Source organism: Pomacea canaliculata, linkage group LG7, assembly GCF_003073045.1.
Source record: "Pomacea canaliculata isolate SZHN2017 linkage group LG7, ASM307304v1, whole genome shotgun sequence".
NCBI lineage: Eukaryota > Metazoa > Mollusca > Gastropoda > Architaenioglossa > Ampullariidae > Pomacea > Pomacea canaliculata.
This window is the reverse complement of record NC_037596.1, coordinates 9461284-9482375: the sequence shown is the minus strand read 5'-3', so window position 1 is coordinate 9482375 and position 21092 is coordinate 9461284. Positions and strand designations below refer to the sequence as shown.

Genomic DNA, 21092 nt, shown 5'->3' with positions numbered 1-21092 from the left:
GAATGTTTATTCTCTAATCAGTGTTCAATACATAATCAGTCTTTATAACGTGCGGGCAGGGTGATTATTCTGCCGCTACGAGTCATTCTAGGTGTAGAGCTGCTACTGGGATGGGAATCTCCTGGAACTGGAGTAGCACTATGTCTGGCTTCTGTAGCAGGACCACCTTCACTAGACGTCGATTCTGGACACTGAATCGGATCGCTGACATGAAGCGCTGTCTCTGGTTCACCTGTTCACTTGGGATTGGGAAGTATACAGGGAAAAGTCATTTTGGACAGGACTGGGTCTGGAACTGGACTGCTCCGGCTCGAAGTTTCTTGATCTTCTGAGTGACGTCTGTTGCGTCGCAAACTACCTCTTGGAGTTTGTACAATATATGACTTGGAGCACACTGCTGGCAGAATGACTGCTGGACTTCCCCAGTGCTTCTCACCATTAGCTTCTGCAATACAGTGTCGCCTGGAAGCAGTTCGTCAAGCGGTCGCGCTCCATGACGCTTGTCAAAACAGTTTCTGTAAGACTGCTTTGCTTTTGCATCGCTCGCTGTTACAGCTGTTTTATTAAATGTCTTTGACTAAGGTTCTCAGGCAATGTAGGTAATGTAGTTCTCAGTCTTCTTCCACAGGCTAATTCTGCTGGACTATATCCTGTAGCAGAATAGTAGTGTCTCTGTATATCAATAGAGCTAATTCAGGTTCATCTTGCTGCAGAATCTTTTTGGCAATTTGAACTGCTCTTTCAGCCTCTCCATTAGCTTGTGGATAGTGTGGACTTGTTGTGACATGTTGAAATCCCCACTTTACTGCAAATTCCTGGAACTCCCTAGATGTGAATTGCCTTCCATTGTCTGTAACAAGAATCTCTGGGATTCCTTGGCGTGCAAACACAGGGCCGCCGAGAGCCAGCCCGGGCCCCGGGACAGACCTCTCCGGGCCCCTTGTACTTGTAATCGTAAATTATTTTCCCAGTATATAATGTATGTTTACAATTCGAATCTCAATATCTACCACTCAAACTCAACTTCTGCATGTGTATGCTTGGGTGTTCTGTCCTTAGACCTTTCTTTAAAAGAAAAAGAAAAGGAGAAGAAGAAAAAAAATCCACTGACCAAGGCCGGGCCCTTGACAGCCGCGGGCCGGGTACACCAGACCCCCCTGTCCCCCCTCTCGTCAGGCCTGTGCAAACATGCTCTTCAGAAGTTTGATAACTTCTGCTGATGTACTTATCTTGATGTGCGCAAGATCAATAAGCGCGAATAATAATCTACAAGCACAAGGTATGATTGTCCTTTGAATTCCAGCAAATCTACTGCACACTTCTGGAATACACGCTGTGGTAATTCTGTCGGTATCAAGGTTCCTTGCTCTGTGTCGGTTTCTTCTCCTGGCAATGTCTGCATTCTTCAAACAATTCTTTTAATCCTGCATTAATACCTGGCCACAACTGCTGCCTTTGCTCTATCTCTGCACTTGGTGATTCTAATGACCTTCATGTATCTCTTCAGGATATCATCATGAAGTGGTGCTGGCACAACAATGCGTGTTCCTCTTGGTAAGGAGACCATTGTGTACCTAAGTTCCATGCGCACTGCATAATAGTCACGAAGATTATCTTCTACATCTGTAATGTATTTTGGCCAGCCTTCATTAGTGTAGCGAATTGCTTCTTGAATCAGTCTGTCTTTTCTTGTCTCTTCTGCAATCTCTTTCAGACGCTTGTCTGAAGCTGCACATGACACGAAATGTCTACACTACTCAAATATGCCTCAAACATCTTCTGAAAGTGTTATAACTTCAGATTCAGCAGTGGTTAACTGAGGACTTCGGGATAGAGCATCTGCGATGACAAGCTTTTCCTGGCACATACTCTGCTGTGATACTGAATCTCATGAGGCGCATCAACATGCGTTGGCATCTGATAGGAGTATCTTGCAAGTCACGATTGTTGATTAGTGGCACATAGGTTTGTGATCAGTCTCTAATCGAACATTGTCAAGACCAATCAGGTATCTGCTGAACTTTTCACAAGCCCAGACTGCTGCCAGTGTTTCTTTCTCTATCTGTGCATATCTGCATTCACTAGCAGTCAATGTTCTTGAACATATGCCACAGTTTGAGACTTCAGGATGCTGCTGTAGCAACACGCCACCAATGCCATAGACTACTGGCATCTGAGCTGACAATTGTAAGCTTTGCCGGATCGTAGAATGCTAGTGTTGGTGCTGAAGTAAGCAGTTTCTTTCACATCTGCCATTGCTTTGACTTGCATTGAGCCCCCAACTCCACTCTCGATCCTTCCCCAGCAGTTGCGTCAATGGCTGAAGTACTGTAGACAGACTTGGCAAATACCGCCCTAAGAAGTTGCACATGCCCAGCATCCTCCTCAACTCAGGTACATTAGTTGGATCTGGCATGGCGATTATTGCTTCAACCTTTCCTGGGTCTGGTGAAATTCCATTCTTGCTGATTCTATGACCCAAAAATTCAATCTCATGCTTCCTGAACTCACATTTCTCATAGTTGAGTTTCAGGTTAGCACTGGCAAGTGTTTTCATGACTCTCTCAAGATGTTTCTTGTGAGCTTGTTCATTCTCACTATAAACAAGGATATCATCAAAATAGCAGATTATGTTGGGTACATCCTTTAGGATAGTCTCCATGGTCTCTGAAAAATCTCTGGAGCTGATGAAATACCAAATGGTAATCTCTGAAGAAATATCTCCCACATGGAGTGATGAAATGTAGTAGTTTTGCAGAATCTGGATCAAGGGGAATCTGATAGAAACCTGATGTTGCATCCAGCTTGCTGTAAACTGCTGATCCAGAAAGCTTATGTAAAATATCTTCCAGTGTTGGCAAGGTATACCGCTCCCGCTTCACTGCGGTATTGAGCTTCTATAATCAACACAATACGTATGCTACTGATTTCTTCATTACTGGCACAATGGGAGAGCACCAATCTGTTGGCTCTGTTATTTCCTCTATAATCCCTGTTTCCTGCATTCTTTTTAATTCTTCCTTGACCTTGTCCAGCAATGGTATTGGTATTCTCCTTGCTGCATGAACACTGTATGGCTCAATGTTTTCTTTCAAGATGATTTTGACTGGGGACACTGCACAGGCGTCTTGTCAGTTTCCAAATAAGGCATTGACAGCCTCTATCCTCTTCACTAAACCTAATCTGGATGCTGCTTCTCTACTAAGCAGATTTTCAGTGATTGCTTGCACAACAAACACTTTCAGTACATGAAGCTGGTCATGATTCTTGTTGTAGTAATGAACTGTCATCACACTTCAGGACTCTCCTACACTCTTTAACACTACATTGGTCTTCAATAGCTTGGGACATGGTGCCAACTTTTTGTACTGTGTAGATGAAATGACAGAAACATCTGCCCCTGTGTCATTTTTGAACTTGACATCACAACGCCAAACTGTAATACAGTTGTCCATGGTGGTTCTCTACTGTCACTGCACAAGTCCTACAAAATGTTCCTTTACTTGTTTTTCTTCAAGTGCCTGCACTAACTTTGTTCTGCACACTGTAGCAAAGTGTCCAAGCCTACCACACTTGTTACACTTCCTTCCCTGAGCTGGGCACACACATGTGCTAGCGTGCCGTCTACCACAACGAGTACAGCTTGACACGTTAACTGCTGACGATGCAAAGTCACTCTTTTCTGCTCTACCACGACGACGACCACTGAAGCCGCGCGAACTGCCAGTTGCACCTTTGCACTGACTATGTACACCACCAGAGGCACTTTTCTTGAATTGCACTGCGTCCACATTTGTGCGACGCTGGTCAGAGAGCTGTGCTTTCACTTGCTCATATTGCCTTGCCTGCAAGATGGCGTCTTGCAGTGTTAGATCTGCCTTTAATTGTAATCTTTCGGACAAGTCTCTGTCGAGGATCCCTAACACGAGGCGATCTCTGATAGCTTCATCTTGTCTCTTACTTCTGCCTTTGCAGCGAGCTCGTATAAATCTCTAATGTATTCTTCGATACTTTTCGTCCGGTTTCTGATTTCTGGCGTGAAATCGTGCACGCTCATGGATGATATTGCGTTTGGCACAAAGTTACTCATCAAATTTTTCCAGAACAGTGTCGTATTCTTGCCGCTGTCGTGCATCCAGACCAAACGACGTGAGAATGCGTTCTGCGTCGTTGCCCATAGTGTAGATCAAGGCACTGACCTGAACTGCTTCATCGTCTTTGTCTAGTTTTGATGCACATCTGAATCGCTGAAATCGTTGTTTCCACTCAGGCCACAAATTTGGCTGGGAAAAATTGAATTGTTCTGGCGCTCTAAACGGACCCATATTCAGCAGCTTGCTTGATTTTCTGTGATTATAACAATCCCAGTTCTGACACCATGTATCGTGCTGCGAGCTCTCAGCCGACCAACACCAGACACTGTTGATTTGATGACAAACGTGCTTTAATTAACTGAAGACAATATGGCTGCTCGCCAACCTTGACATTACCAAAATCTAACATAAAAGCCCCGGATGTCCCCGCGGGATAACTCTTATCATGACAGGGAGACAGCCCTAGTGGTTACGGCAGCCAAACGCGACCAGCCGACTGGCAGAGGTGTCAATAAGTCTAAGGAGAGACACCACAGGGGTCTCCTACACATAGTTCTAGAATGCAGCAAATTGACAAATGCCAGAAACTAGCAAATTGACACGAGAAGGTGGGATCAGACACCTGTCCACCACACAGGTAGGGGTAGAGGATCAGTATAGGTGGCCTCCCTCTTGTTGGTGTTGGCTACTTTATGACTGGTGTGCGAGTGACCAATGGCACCTCTCATTGTATGTGTCTGTGTGAATGTGCAAAGAAAAATAGGGAAATCTTGCAAGACACTTCTCGGCATGACCTCAGCGTAAACGGAGCAACCGGTCAGCAGTGGAAACGACTTCAGCATCTCTAACGAGGAGGAGAACCTCTATAGGTAATTGATAAAGTGTCTGCCTTGATTTAACTGCCTACTATTCTTACTGTAAACACTGTGGGTTGTAAATTATTTGGTTATGCAAACTTCAAAAAACTTCAGCCTGGCAGAACAACTTACTCTCGGTTGATGAAGCTTGGGTTGGCGCATGGCCTGAAATAATAAAAAGAGAACTATTTACAATTCTCAAAGTTCAAGGTAGTCATTAAAAAGAAACAGAAAACCCTTTCTCTTTTGAAAAAGCCCCCACTTCTAATTCAAGTGCTGACCACAAAATTTCATTTAAGTCCAGTTCATTCATGAATTGACTTCGTGCATGACCCAATACATGTATGCGGAAGTAGTGAAGACATGGGGGGATGGAGAATGACAATGTAGTATTTCAAGAATGAAAATACAACTGAGTCTATGAGCAAAAGAGAAAAACATATTAAAGAAACTCTTACAATCCTTAAATACACATTGGTTCACTGTTAACAAATCCTCTGCAGACAATTAATCGACAAAAGTTTCTTTCAATTTGCTGTATATATTTCCTGCTGTTTTAAAACTAGCATAAAGGTAAAAAAGTAATAGTAAAGATCTTTAGCTGTCTTAAGGCCTCTTTAAAGATCTTTTCTTTAGAAAAGATGGATAGCAATATATATATGAAATGAATCTTTGAATACTCAATCACACACATATTTAAAAATACAAATTCACTTACAATTCACATCATCACAAATTGAAGATGTGGAACTTTTTACTACAGGTAATAAATTGTCTGCCTTTAGTGACTATTATTCTTATCATAACCACCGTGAGTGCAAACTGTATACAAATTTCAGCCTGAAAAAACAACTTACTCTCTGTTGATGAAGGTTGGGTTGAAGCACTGACTGAAATAATAAAAAAAGAGAACTACAGAAAAATTCTCAAAGTTTAAGACAGACATTAAACAGAAACAGAAAACCCTCTCTCTGTTAAAAAACCCACTTACAAGTGTTACAAGTTTTGGGTGCCTGGAGCTTTTGTGTGATCAAAGTCAGAGTCAACAGGCAAATACTCTTGTAAAAACATTGAAGTAATACATAGTAACTGGGGTACTAGACATTGCCTGGTTTGACATCTTGTGTTGATTTTTCTGCAAAAACTTCCAGTTTCTTTATCTATCTCTATCTTTTTGAAAAGATTAGTTACAATTCAAGTGTCATCATAATGCAAATTAAATATGCACGTTTGCTACAGGTACTTGATAAATTGTCTGCCTTGCTTTAATGCTCATAGCTGGATTGATCTCCTGTTCACAAGGCAATGCTTTACAACTAGTATGACTGTCAGATAGTAACAACAAAGACTTTTAGCAGTCTTTAACCTTATAACATAGGTTTCTTTTTCTTAAAAAAAGTAGGATTGCAATCCCATACTAATGCCATTATATATATATAAACATATGGGAAGTACATGTAGGTTTTTGCCTTGTATGCTTGTCATTTTTAGTGGAACATAAACTCAAATGGCTTTTTATATTAAAAATGTTTATGCTTATGTTTTTTGATGGTTTAAATCTGCCAGCCACATAAAGAGGCGGAGATGGAGATCTGAGCTCGACTGGCGAAAGCCAGCCAGGCCTTCGCCTCACTCAGGAGCACATGGAAGGCAAAAAACATCAGCCAGAAGATCAAGCTGAGAATCTTCAAGTCAAATGTGATCAGCACCCTCCTTTAGGGGTCAGAATCACGATGACCAAAACCATCAGTAACAAGCTTGATATCTTCCAAAACAGATGCCTCAGGCGCCTACTTAACATCTTTTGGCCAAATGCCATCACCAATGAAGAACTGCACCAAATAACTGAAACAAAGTCCATCACCACGCAGGTTCAACAAAGGCATTGAACCTGATGCACTAAGAGGATTAGATAGATAGTTGCACAGCCCCTCATGATCAATATTTCCCTAAGTAGTAAACGCTTTAGCGCTGACAAAAGTATATTTGTTAACTTTCAAAAGAGCAACAACAATCGTATAATAAATAAGCAAACTTACCACCACTGTTAGCACCTGTTCCTAGAGTTGTCGAATCTGGGGAAAAGAAACATACAGGTAAATCAGATCTAAACAGCTTAAACAAAGCAAAAGGCTACCCAGTAGTGTGTTCATGTACTTTAAAGAAACCAGGGATCGATTGCTGGAGGCTGGAGTTAGGGGATAGTGATCTTTGGAAGGTTGGGTAGGGACAGGGTTAGGATTAGTGTCATAGTGTAGGAATTGAAAATGTCATATATTAGAATGTGGTAAACTGGAGATATACTCTACTTCAATGTTCTTTTTTATTTTTGAAAAGAAAGCAGCAATAATGTGCACAGACCAAGTAAAACAAACTGGTGATTTTGTAACACATTTGACTGGAGACGGTAAAAACTGAGGACTGTCCCTGGTTTACACATACACTTCATAAGTGACCTCAGTTTCTTGGAAGTGCTCATTGCACATTTTTAACAAAACATATCAAATAAGGTAATAGCCATCAACTGATGACAGATTTAATTTCAATTCAGTTGTCAGTCCATTTCTCTTGACTGGTACCAATCACTGGTGGAAACAATATATGTGGCAACTGACAAGGCCTGCCATTCGTTCCTGTTTTAGGCAATAGTAAAATGTGGTGAAGGGTATTCGTGTCTTTATATCTTGAAGGGAATAGTTTTTCATATTATAATAATAATTAATCTATCCACTCATTTGATTTTAATGTCCTGATCTTAGGTTTCTGTGTTCAATTTTTCTGATTGAGAGATGCAGGGCCTGATGTTGACAGTATCCACATGAGGACAGTGAGCCAAGTTCTACAGCCATGGTTTGTGATAATTCTGGAGCCTATATAATGCATCATTATGAATTTCTATCAACAAGAAGATTTTTGGTTATTTGTACTTGATCTGTAAACTTCAAAGTCTGCTACCTGGAGGTGTAACTTGTTCTTGGATAATATAACCTGTGTAAAGATGTGAGTTAAAAAAAAACATTTTCAAAACTCAAGATTTTGCAAAAGGAAGACGAGCAGGGAAGCTGCAACAAGCAGAAATGGGTAGAAGGGTGTGAAAAGGAGTGAGTGGCATTGTGGGAAATGGTGTTAAGAGTAATGCTAAGATGTGCATTTTCAGTGCACGTTTAAAGGATTCAATAGTGGGTAGGTGGTCAATATGGAAAGGGAGAGAGTTCCATTGTTTCAGTCCACAGTAACTAAAAATCCTGTAACCATATGTTGTTGTTCTGGTGACAGGAATAGTTAGGAGAAGGTCGTCAGATGAAGAGCCGAGTTGTCTAGCTGGAATGTAAGGGAAGAGAAGTTTAGAGAAATAGTCAGGGCAGGAACCAGCAAAGAAACTAAAACATAGCACTAACAGTTTGTACTGGATGCAAGAATGGATAGCCAGTGCAAAATTAAAGGGGAGGAGTCACATGGTCCCATTTCCTAGCTCTAAGCACCAGACATGCAGTAGACTTCTGTACTTTCTGGAGTTTATGAAAAAGGTATGCAAGGCAGCCAGCAAGCAAGGAGTTGCAGTAATCTAGCTGAGAGAGAACAAACGCACAGATAAGAGTGTTAGTAGCGCAGGTAGAGAGAATGTGACAGATGGCGATGATTTTACGTAGTTTATAAGAGGCAGACTGACTTACAGCTGTAACTTGTTTATCAAGAGTCATGTCTGCAGTGACAATGAATCCCAGATTCTTGATGGATGACACAAAGGTGATGTTGCTTTTACCCATCTTGATGTGATTTGGCATACAAAGGAGTGAAGATTGATTTCTTCTCCAGTCCTTTCTATTGTGCTGGTAGCAGTCAGACAGTCAGTTGAATGGAGCAGCACAGTTGCGTGTCATCAGCATATGACTGATGAGAAACCTTGTGAGACTGGATGCAAGATGAAAGTGACTTTGTGTACAGAATGAACAAAACTGGGCCGAGTACTGAGCCTTGGGGACACCACAGGAAAAAGGAACAGGGCCAGAAACTGTCAAATAGGGGTAAATCATGTGTTTCCTGGGAACTAACCCCTCTTAGCCTTGCGCCCAGAATGGTTTAAGAAGTTATAGCCCTACAAAAAGTGAAGATGAACCAATGAAAGCTTTTCATATGGATCATAAACAGTAGCTATGGTAGCCAGGCACCCTCTTGGCAGCCCTCTTTTCCCATTCTCAAGCACGATACTGCACCATGCAATGATTACAGGTGTAAAAAATGAATTTTGCAACTAGATACTTTATATCAGGGGTCTCAAACTCGCGGCCCGCGGGCCAACTGCGGCCCGCAGGCCAAAAGTTTGCGGCCCCCACCTCAATATCAAAGTTTCATGTTAGTGCGGCCCGAGTTTGATACTGTTATATCTTCTCCTCTCTCGCTCCTTAGTCTGCAACTTCCAGTTTCTGTCAACTGTCCTCTGGATGGTCCGGGCGGGTGGCCATAATTACATTTCTCTGGTCAGCAACTATATTTTCTTCAGTCTTCTATATCTGCTGTATTATTATTAAATTTTCATTTTCAATTTATTTATTTATTTATTACTGATTTATTTATTTTTTCTTATGAATTTGTTAATTTATTTTTATTTTTTAACACAAAAATAAGATGAAAAAATAAGACATTTGATAACATTGGAATGTTTTTGTAAGAGCTTTTCTTGTGGAAAACCTGATGCGGCCCGGCCTCATCCAGACTCTGCCTCCAGTGGCCCCCGGGTAAATTGAGTTTGAGACCCCTGCTTTATATGATGCTGAAATTTAAAAAGTTGACATACATTACAAAAACATCTCTATTTAAAAAAAAACCAATGTAGTCAGCAAGATCTTTAAATCAAGTTGAAATAATTTACCTGTTTCAGCAACAACTCCCAGAAGATACTCAGCGTTAGAAGAGCCTTGATTATTGGTTCCTTGTACAACACACCTATATGTTCGCTGAGAGTCGTCAATAGTCAGGTTTATAGTAAGTCTGCTGATCTGATGATACTGACATGAACTTGTCCCTTTAACAGGTGGCTCATTGATGATATCATCTTCATTTGGATAGGGCGTCCAACTGTAGACACCATAATCCTGGTATTGCCATGACCACTGCCAAGTTTCCTGAAATAATATCCAAGGGTACAGGTATAGGTACAACTGCAAATGGCCAATGAGAAAAATGGTCAATGACGACAGGAAGACAAGGGTCTTATTTCATGTCCTCTTCTTAAGCAAGAAAAGAGTCCTTATATTGGTGCATATATACACACACATAACTGTTTTATGGATGCATTACAGTATAATCTGACCAAGACTTCACTATCATGACTTTCTGCAAAGGTTTAAAACATAACTTGCCATGTAAATATCATCTCAGCAAGACTTACTCTTTGAAATCAAGGTCATGAATAAAACATATTTTTAAATCCTTGATTATAAAAGTTTTCCACAAAAATTTGTCTCAGATTTCGCCAGTGTTCTAATTTTGATACTGTCCATGCTTGTCTGTCGGTGAGCACGGCAAAGGTGAAGGACATTATAGAATGTAGATCATGTTCATGCACATTCAGTCTTGTGCACCTCTTCGCTCAAAGTGAAGATTGAAAAAATAGCTAGACATGTGCTGATCATCTTTGCTTGTCCTAACAGACATAATATCGTTTGTATTCTGTAACTAGTCTCCCCTAGGTGACAGTTATTCTGTAAGTGAAAGAATGTACCTTGCGGTACATCGGGGATTATACCTATTCAATATAACAAATTTGTGAAGTGTGAAAATCTGGGACATGTAGATGATACATTTTTTAGGAAACGGCTGCCATGGATCTGCAGTCATTGACTTCTTGAAGCGCCAATCTGTCACAGTTTCACTTTAAGCAGAACAGTCTAGTATGACCAACGGGATCAGTGTGATGACAGATGCAAGGCACGCGTGTCGAAAAACTTCATATCACATTGATAATGTTACTCTGATAGTATCGACCCAAAAGGTTCTAAATCTTCAGCACATCACTAAAGAGGAAGACATGTGCATCCAGCGGCACCAGGCTTTGGGTGTGAGAAGATGTATGAAAGTAAGAATGCCTCAGATGTCATCATTCAAGAGGATGTTCTCAACCATAACATGGCAATTAATAAGTTAGTGAGAACTAAAGATGTTAGAAACATTAACGAGGGGTGACACATTGCTAAAAGTGAAAAAGCTGGGATGACAAAAATTGGCACAAGCTAGTAAAGTGAACCTCGGCAAGACGTGTCGCCCTCAGTTCAGTTCAATTAAATGATAGTGAAAAGGTCCTATACAGGATGACTTTAGCAAAGTGTCATGCCAGATCAGCTTACATCGCTTGACTGTTGTGAGCAGAAGTTCCTGGTGTACTACAGGGTGTAATAACTGTCTTTCATATAGTCATCAGTTTTACGTTTCCTACAACCTTCTCAGGCATGTGTTTTGAAATGCCTGAATTCTCTTCTCTGTATTAGCAAGCAGAGACAAAGTTTCACATCTGTCAAGCATGATAGGTACCACATATAGATTGCACTTAACAGTGTAACTGAGAGGTGAGGGGTATGGTGTGACTCATAAACTTTCTCCCACACACTCAAATTATATGCAGGAAGTGAGCTGGCAGATGTCCTCTACTTTACTGAACTAGCTTAACCAAATGCAATGGCTCCATCCCTCTACAGTAAGTTTCAGCATCAAGTCCAGCGTGGCAGATGTCTCCCTCAATATGTAGTCCTGTCTCAGCTCTGCCCTTACATCCACCTCAAATGGCTAAACTTTTGGAGATGCTCCTATAGGTCCACTGCAATCAGCGCCATTAACCCAATCACCACCAAGCACACTTTCTGGCACCGATGTGCATCTCCTGCCTAAATATAATTCACTGCCAGCTACCAGCTGCCACTCCACAACCCTTGTTTTGATATTTATGGATGCACCACATCTTGTCCAGCCTAGCCTTTGCCACTGCTGATATCACTTACTTTTTTAAAAATCTTATCCATACAGTGACTCTATAACTTAATTATATTTTTTGGCTTTGTAAAACTAGATAGGCTGGAGCTTGAATTCAGCTCAACAACTTCAACTGAATTTTTGCTGGAAATAAAAGTGAAAACATTAAGACCTGAACTGGTACACTGAAATCATTTTACGATAAACAAATACTTTGTGTGGTAGAGGCTGGTTCACCAGTAATGGTTATTGGGGATAACTGGATAGACACGGGGGATGACAAGGTTCATGACTTAGTCCTGTCTTGAGCAGCAGTAATGACCAGTTCACTCATTCATGTTTACAAGCCCTTTGTTTTTTTTTTTCTGTTCATCTCACCTCACGAAGAGATGGAACAGTTCGAAGAGATCCTGAATCGACCTCGTCCACCATCTTTACCTGACATACCAACAGCAACTGAATAACTTCACGTCAACACCAGCCCTCCCACTAAGACAGATATCACCAAAGCTATCAAACGCATGAAAAGTGGCAAAGCAGCAGGCCCAGATGGCATACCCTCAGAAGCAGTAAAGGCAGACCCAGAAACAACAGCAAACATTTTACAGTCCTTCCTACACAAGATCTGGGAACAAGAGCTAGTACCAACAGACTGGAAACTAGGCCACCTGGTCAAGTTACCAAAGAAAGGAGACCTCTCCCAGAGCAACAACTGGCGGGGGATCATGCTGCTCCCCATCCGCAGCAAAGTCCTGAAAGGGTAATACCAGAGAGACTGAAGAAGGCACTAGACAAGAGACTGAGACCAGAACAAGCAGGGTTTCACCAAGAAAGGCCATGCACTGACTACATGGCTACCCTCCGTGTCATTATTGAGCAGCCTAATGAGTAGCAATCCTCCCTCTATATAACTTTTGTGGACTTGGGGTTGCGCGAAGACTCGTCCTGCTAAATTATCCACAACGGCAAAGTCACCAAACATCTTTGTAATGAAGACTGGCATAAGACAAAATAGCATATTGCTAACAATCTTCCTTATGGTCACAGACCGGATTATGCGCAAGACAACTCAAGACAGCAACACTGGTATCCAGTGGAGCTTCACCAAACAGCTAGGACTTTGCTGATGACATTACTATCTATCTCGTCGGCACCAACATGCACAAAACCAAACTGAGTAAGCTAGCAGTGAAGCATAGAAGACTGACTTAAAGGCCAACAGAAAGAAGACCAAAGTGATGAGAATCAACAACAAGCAGGAACTCCCAATCCAGCTTCTAGGGGAGAACATCTCGGAAACAGATAGCTTCGTGTATCTGGGAGGCATTGTCAACAAGGATGGTGGAGCAGACAATGACACCAAAAGCGGTATCATCAAGCATGCTTTTAACAGCCTACCACCCATCTGTAAGTCCCAAGCATTATCCTTCTGCAGGAAGACCTGCATCTTCAACACCAATGTGAGGGCAGTCCTACTGTCTGACACCTGGAGAGTGACAAACACAACAAGCTCCAGACCTTTACCAACTGATGCCCATGTCATATTCTGGGAAGAAGATGGCCTGAAAAGATTTCCAACAGCAGCCTGTGAAAAAGAACTAACCAGAATGCCACGAGCCAAAACACCAAAAAGCTCAAATAGGGCTGGATAGGACACACCCTGTGAAAACCAGCTGACACCATTGCCATGCAGGCACATGACTGGAACCCACAGGAGAGTTGGGAGACAAAATAAGACTTGGAAAAGAACAGTAGAGAGTGAGGCAAAGGACATCAGAACCACATGGGCCCAACTAAGGTGGGCTGCCGAAAACTGGTTCTGCTGGCGAGGTGTTGCTGCAGCCCTATACTCCTCGAGAAGTAACAAAGAATAAACAATAGATATTCAATGCATAAATACATTATAATAAAAAAACATGTAGTGGCTTTGAAATGATGATTCATAAAAGCAGACTAGTTGATTTCCTGACAATTCTGAGTTAGAACCTCATTTTGGCAGATTTTTGGGAAATTACACAAGGGATGTTGCTTGAGGAATCTTTTTCGTAACCAAAAAAAAAAAAAAGCAAAATAAAAAAACGAACCAGGTACTAAGAACATAACAGAATATTACCCCTTCAGCTGAGTCATATGGTCCAATCATGCAATTGCAGCTAAGTGTCAAAGGTTCGCCCACTATGTAATTTCCATCTTGAATTTGTGGATCTGCAGTCATGGTCATGTTTCCAGGAGGAACTGAAATTTAGAAAAAGTTAAATGAAATTTGTTAATAAATATTTTTGCAATATATTATACATACAGCCATAATATGTTTAGTATCATATAATATTAATATTACAATCACTGGATGAAAGCAATGTCCTAATGGGGTTGAGGGTGATTGCTTTCTGCTTTTTTGTTATTGTCTTCTTTATGCCATTGTCTGTGATTTTTGTCATTTTCAATGTCAACTGTATGTTTGTTTTGCTGCATGTTCCTTTCCAGTGTTTGTATTTTTCTGTGTGTGTGTTCCAGCGGTCTCTACAGCTGTATTTTTTCCACTTTGATTACTGCAAATTTTACACCCTTCTTCGCTACATAATGTGTTCTGGAACCAAGTGTATCAGCAGTCTAGACTGGAGCCTTCTGATGTCCTGTAAACTGTTTAGCACAGCTTTTGTGGTGAAGTATCTGTGTGCACACTGCGGTGACAGTGTGTGACGTGGTCGTGACATTCCCTTACTCTTTCTGTCACCAGAATAACATCATATGGCCTCAAGATTTCTAGCTATTGTGCACCCAAACAATAGAACTCTCTCCATTTCCATATCCGCCACCTACTCGCTGTTTTAACCTGCACTGAAAACACGCCTCTTCGTAAACATTACACTCATACCCTTTCCTGCTCGTCTTTATCATGATACTCTCAGTTCTTCTTATCTTATTCTTTTTTGCGCTTTCTGTACTTGTATTTATTCTTCGCTAGTACTCTTGTTTAAATATGTTTTTACATATGTTTTTACATATTTGTAAAAATATGTTTTTCTGTCCCTCATATGCAGTTCATATCTCGTTCTTGTTCTTTAGTGCTATGAGCATGCTCCTTAGAAATGTGAGTATGCGCTTTACAAATTTTGCCTTTATTATTATTATTATAAGATTCACAAAAAGTTGTGTAAATTAATGCACTGCAGGAACACTTGCAGCAGAGGTACTAGTATATTCAATAGGAAACCAAGCAGGAATTCCACTCAGAAAAATCTTCTCTCCTTTTGCCAGTCAACATTCCAGGGTAGGGAAAAAAAATACCAAGGTCTGTGCCAAAGAGTCTGGCAACACAAAGAATGGATGGAGCCAGTTTCCCAAAGAAAGGAAACAGCAAACAGTGTCAGAACTACAGAACCATTAGCCTTATCAGCAACTCAAACAAAGTCATGCAGACAGTCATACAGAACATCACTGAGGAGTAACTGCTAGCAGAAAAACAGGCTAGTACAAGCACAGTTAAGCAGTGCTGATCCTACTCCATGGATGTGAAATGCGGTTTCTGCTTGCTAATACAGAGAGGCATTCAAGAGCAAGTGCTTGAGGATGCTGCTCCAGATCTCACACAGAGAACATAAAACCAAGGGCTTTGTAGGATGAACAGTTGATACGTTCACAAGACACCAGGAATCTCTGCTTGGAGAAATGTTGACACCATGGTGACCCAGGGCCGCCGAGAGCCAGCCCGGGCCCCGGGACAGACGACCTCTCCGGGCCCCTTGTACTTGTAATCGTAAATTATTTTCCCAGTATATAATGTATGTATACAATTCGATTCTCAATATCTACACTCAAACTCAACTTCTGCATGTGTAATGCTTGGGTGTTCTGTCCTTAGACCTTTCTTTAAAAGAAAAAGAAAAGGAGAAGAAGAAAAAAAATCCACTGACCAAGGCCGGGCCCCCTTGATAGCCGCGGGCCCGGGTACACGAGACCCCCCTGTCCCCCCCTCTCGTCAGGCCTGTGGTGACCAGAGGATGAACTTACTACCGTCCAAACCAGTGACGAGCCTCGTCAACTGCTGCATCAATCCACGTGCTCCCCAAAACCACAGGTACCAGTCAAGGGAACAAATGATTATTGCCATTCACCAAAAACTTTATAAAAGTGAAAAAAAAATGAAAGAAGCAATTCCAGAATTTAAAACAACAAAAGAGAGGTTCATCAATACAAGTGCAATTAAGCCATTACACTATTCTTTCTCTCCACATTCAACAGAATAGAGTAGAAAATGCTAATGCTTTCTATGAAATTAATCAGATACATTTCACATTAACATTTTTGCGGTGCCCTTAAGATGTAGTTTTAGCCATTAGTTTGATTGTTAGTAACAGTGTTACTGGATACATCTTCTGATACTTTTAAATAAATGAAAAATCTGGGTTGTTGGGTGAATGCCAGACTCATTCATATGAGTGAAGTATAGTCAAATTGATACAAGATCAAGTTTAAAATCTTCCCTTTATCTGACATTTAAAGTGCAAACAATTTGATAGGGGTTTTAGTGAAAATAAAACATGAATTTATTCAATAGATTTAACATTTCAACAATACATTTAATGAAGCAAACATAATTAAATCCTGCATGAGAAATGGCCAAGAAAAATCTGGTGGATGCTTTAGATTTGCGATCCATCATGGCATTCTCAAACTAATGTATTTGGTTCGGTTTTTAAAAAGTGCTAAAAGACTTGTTTTTAAACTGCAGTTTTAAAGATTTGAAACAAGAGACACTCAAAAATATAAAACAGTCATATTAAATTATTTGTAGAATTGAATGCAACTGCCCTGTGAATAAATAATGTAAATGAAAGATATGATTATCTGTAAAAACAAAACTTTTAACAAAAAGTTGTTTCAAGAATCTGTATTTTGGGTGATTTTTTTTATTTTAAGTCTTGGTAAAAGTCCTTATCTAAAAACAGTTAAAAAGGTTGCTAAATGTTTGAAATGGAGTTCTTTTTCCTTTACTGATACTATTTTTCTATGACTGACCAAGAAAAATTGCTTTTCTCACCAGTTACCTTTATGCAAGATAAATGCAAGATCTCCAATATCACAAGTTTTTCAAGAAAATATTTCTGTCCTCTTAGCAGTCTCCACTGATGTATTAATCTTCAAGTTTAATATCCATTTTGTAATAATAATATTATGTTTAACAAATTAAAAGCCCACCTTCTTCCATCCAGAAAGAAGGAAAAAAGTGAATGGAACATCAGGCATACATGCAGTGCTGTCTACACTGGCAGCAAAGCTTCACTTTTAGTGATTAATCGTGAATTAAAAAGCAGAAATAGATGCTTTGTGCTTATTATCTAAAATCATAAAACTGCCACAGTTCACGATTGGCACTTACATAATAGCTTGAACTCCTGGCATTTTATTCACCCTTTCTTTTCACATCATTGAGAAACTCACCTATGACAGTAAAATTCTCATAGACATCTATAGTCTGTATCTGTGTGTTACCACCAGTAGCTGCATTGTAAGGAATTTGGCAGACATATGTACCGGCATCTTCACACTCTGCCTGTGTCAGTGTCAGTGTCATTGACTTCTGACTTGTACTGCCAGACACTGTCACTGTGTTCTGAGTGAGACCACTGTTAGCATCAAGCGATGCTTGTCCTTGATTGACAGTGATATCTGCTCTTGCCAGACTCTGTTCTGTTGCGGGCTGTGATTTCAAGTAGCGTGAGATGGAAATAGCATATACTGATGAGGCAGTCACACCACTGGGAATTCCACAGGAAATCTGAACAGAACCACTAGTAGCTCCATTAGTGAGTAGCAATTGGTTTGGATTAAGTTGTAGCTGAGCAAAGCCTCCTGAAAAAAGAAATAAAAATATAATTTATAGGAACATACCACCCACTAGAAAAGTATATAAAAGCTGAACAAATAGTATACACACAGCAAACAATGAACATGTCCCACAATATATAAGCATAAGCTTTACCAATGTCTAAGTCTTGCAACAGAAGTGAGTAGAATTCTTGATATGTGATCATGACATTAACTGGGTTTCTTAAAGAGGTCTATAATGCCTCACTCTCTAATGACCTGAAAAAGATTATGGGACAACTTTAACCTATATAAACATCATATTTATCATATTTATGAAAAAGGAGTTGCAAGTGTGTAATGCTTCGTAATCATGACAACATCAGCATTTTCTCAGAAGTGTTATTTTATATGATTAGATCATTAAGAAACAATGTGAAGCTTAAATTGTTATGCATTTTTATATGCATATAGAATATAGAACCCTAGTTATACCCTCAATAAACAGAGTTTCAACTGTTCTTGCATCTATGATTATTGCTTTATCCATGTTACCTACATAGCAAAATATAAGCATCACATATTTCTTCATTTGAGTTCTCTTGATTCCTTTTGAAAGCTTTATTATTAGACTGAACAGGATAAATATGCTAAATTGGTGATTGTTTCCCACATCCAGACCATTTACTATTATTATATGGCTTTGATAATAAAGAATTATCTAAAGTAATTTAAAATATGTACCACTTCTTCCTGTTAAAAGGCTTTAATTGAATAAATATACCAGTCGTATTGTGGTTTGTTTCCCATGTTGTATAAATTTTTTTTCAGGGAACTAAATTATTGGAATTAATTCTTTTTAATTTCTATGTAGAGAAGATACAGCTTCGTCAAAAAATCTTAATAAGATATATTTGTGACTTCCGGGTATCGTATTTTTTTAATCTTTCTCTTTTTTCCCAAATAGGAAAAGCCTAAGGTCAGAAAAAAAAATCATAAATAGTTTGTTCATATTATTCTATGTGTTTGATTCTGCTGATCTGATTCAATCTTTGAATTAAAGATGTTTTGTCGGTCAGGTTTTGAAATGTGTTGACACCAGTTAGTACTGACCTAGTCTAGTGACATATAATATACCTCTGGGAAGGGGTAAAAGTTGCGATCTTTCGCGATCGTAACTTTTCGTAACTTTTCTCGCATGCGCATCCCGCCAAACAATCATCCGCCGGCCCAGCCAAAACTAACAACAACAACGCCGGACTACCGGCCCTCTACAAATAAAACAGGATATAAGAGTTTATAATATAGATTGTTAAACGTTCCTTGCTCAGATACGAGAAAGACCACGAGGGGAACTCGCACAAGAGTACCTCACTCCTTACAGACAATACTGAGTGCCTCTACTGGGGCTTGAAGACAGACCAAGAAAAAAGGAATCGCTTGGTATGATGCTTTTGGTTATGTTTTGTAGGAGAAATCGGATAACTAAATTTCATTATCTTCAAAAATTACCATATGATTTTATGGTATAAACATACATATAAAAGTAGCCTAGTTGCTGCAACGTGGTGAAAAATCGCAAGCAAAATTATAAATCATAATAAATTAAAATGCATCTCTATACAACTTTTATTGTTTCTATCCATTTATGTGCTTAAAACATTAGTTTGAGGATAGTGTTTAAAAAAAACCCATGATAAATAATCATTTCTATCTCTTTCTTCGGGAATGTCATTTGGGAATGCTTGAAGAGGCCACATTAAAGCTTGTGGTGAGGGCTTGGAATGTTTTGTGGGTACAGTAATGACAATTTTGACCAGATATGCCAAAATTGCATCTGTTCGGGCTGGAGGGTACCGTGTGACCATGGACGTGTATTGATGGACTGATGTCTGTATGCCGAGACTCACTCTTGGCCTCTTGCAAAGTGATCCGCTATTAGTCTCGGCGAGCCGTAACAAAGAATGTAAATAAACCGGAAGCTATGTCGTCTAATGCCTCGTTTTAGCAGTTAACTGGAAAAAAAATCATCTGCCAGCAGTCCAGGGATATTAGTTCGTGTTGTGACGGACTGTCATCCATGTTTGCTGTAGACACATTACTGGCATGTTTACTGATGGGCGGTGTTTAATCGAATCCTGGACTTGGTGATAAACTGGACACTAAGGATATTAGTACTGATCTGAGACATGCCGTGTGACAAACACCATCGCCAACAATATTCAGACATCCGTCAACAGATGTCTGCGTCACATCTTCAACATCAGATGGCCCGAGAAGATCTTCAATACAGACCTGTGAGAGAGAACCAACTAAAAACCTGCCAGCCCCAAAAATATAAAGAAAATTCCAAGAATCACCTAGGGGTTCTCAGATATACAGGTGACGTAGGGGTACTACACCACATTGAGAGGTAAAAAAAAGTTGGCCCCATCTATAGACCTTTTTCACTTTCGGCCTGGGGCCTATGCCTAGAGTCTACATGCGCCCTACCAAGTTCATGACATAGGTTCCACATGCCCTGAGTCTTCCTGTTTGGGTGTTTTTTTTTTTTTTTTTTTTTTGGTTTAATTCAAACTCGATCAACGATTAATCGTATCTACTTACATACTACCTGATTTCCAATAAAATAATACTCACCTCGAGGTATGAAAGTCATCATCAAGACTAAAGCGTTGATAACACAGAGCCCCATTTTGCTCCAAGCCATACAACGACCAAACTGATAACAGGTTGTTGGCAACACTGTGTAGTTTTCGAAATGGCGGAACAGTTATTTCTCACAGTGTCACACCTGCGGGTATGACACAAATTCATGCGCTAGGAACAAGGAAGCAAAAACAGAAGCAAACACACACACACACACACACAAGAACGAACAGCTCTCAACCTATGCAACAATTGGAAGCAGAGTGCCTCGTAAATGTCGTAAAAGAAGTGTAAAATAAAGTACTAAAACCCTATAAATCGTTTTTCTAAGATTAAAAAATATGTGCCTTAGACAAGATGTTGTCCAACTAAACCGTGTCTTTTAAAAAGGAACACTTTTCTTTGCGTAGGTTTTCTCTTTGCCAAATTAAAGTCTGTGGAGTAAAGAAGCTGAGGTAGGTTTTATAGTATGCAACTTTCTATCGCATTGCGATGTGTCATAGTGAAATGGGTATCAAAAATAATTTCGTACAATTTCAAAAAGTCAATAACTCTAATTAACAGCAGATAAAGTTAATGAATGTAAGATAGCAATATTCATAGAAGTTTAGCATTCCAAAGACAGTTTTATGATGATACAGCGAGAGCGTTTGCTTGGGGAAGCGTGTACTTGCTGACAACACTTTGATCCCTCCACCCCGTATCCCCTTTCCTTCCCCGA

At 40.1% G+C, this 21092-nt stretch overlaps 1 protein-coding gene across 2 annotated transcripts; it reads right to left on the bottom strand.

Moving 5' to 3' along the window:
* Positions 1 to 5657: 5657 nt before the first annotated feature.
* Positions 5658 to 20463, bottom strand: LOC112567954. Of its 2 annotated transcripts, XM_025244906.1 has the most exons (6): positions 20363 to 20463; positions 17357 to 17767; positions 14028 to 14149; positions 9822 to 10074; positions 6991 to 7026; positions 5658 to 5841 (listed from the first exon to the last, which is right to left on the bottom strand). In XM_025244906.1, the coding sequence occupies exons 1-6, from the start codon at positions 20430 to 20432 to the stop codon at positions 5681 to 5683; spliced, it is 1053 nt and encodes a 350-aa protein (XP_025100691.1). In that variant the 5' UTR covers positions 20433 to 20463; the 3' UTR covers positions 5658 to 5680. The 2 variants fall into 2 exon arrangements, with proteins under 2 accessions (XP_025100691.1, XP_025100692.1); XM_025244907.1 differs by lacking the exon at positions 6991 to 7026.
* Positions 20464 to 21092: the final 629 nt, after the last annotated feature.

Bases quoted from the DNA above. Each gene is read 5' to 3' on its own strand.
- LOC112567954 (XM_025244906.1), bottom strand. From the start codon at position 20,432: ATGGCTTGGAGCAAAATGGGGCTCTGTGTTATCAACGCTTTAGTCTTG. The intron at 17,768-20,362 runs GTGAGTATTATT...TTCTTTTTTCAG, and splicing joins GATGACTTTCATACCTCGAG to GAGGCTTTGCTCAGCTACAA. The intron at 5,842-6,990 runs GTAAGTTTGCTT...TTATTATTTCAG, and splicing joins AACAGGTGCTAACAGTGGTG to TCAGTGCTTCAACCCAACCT.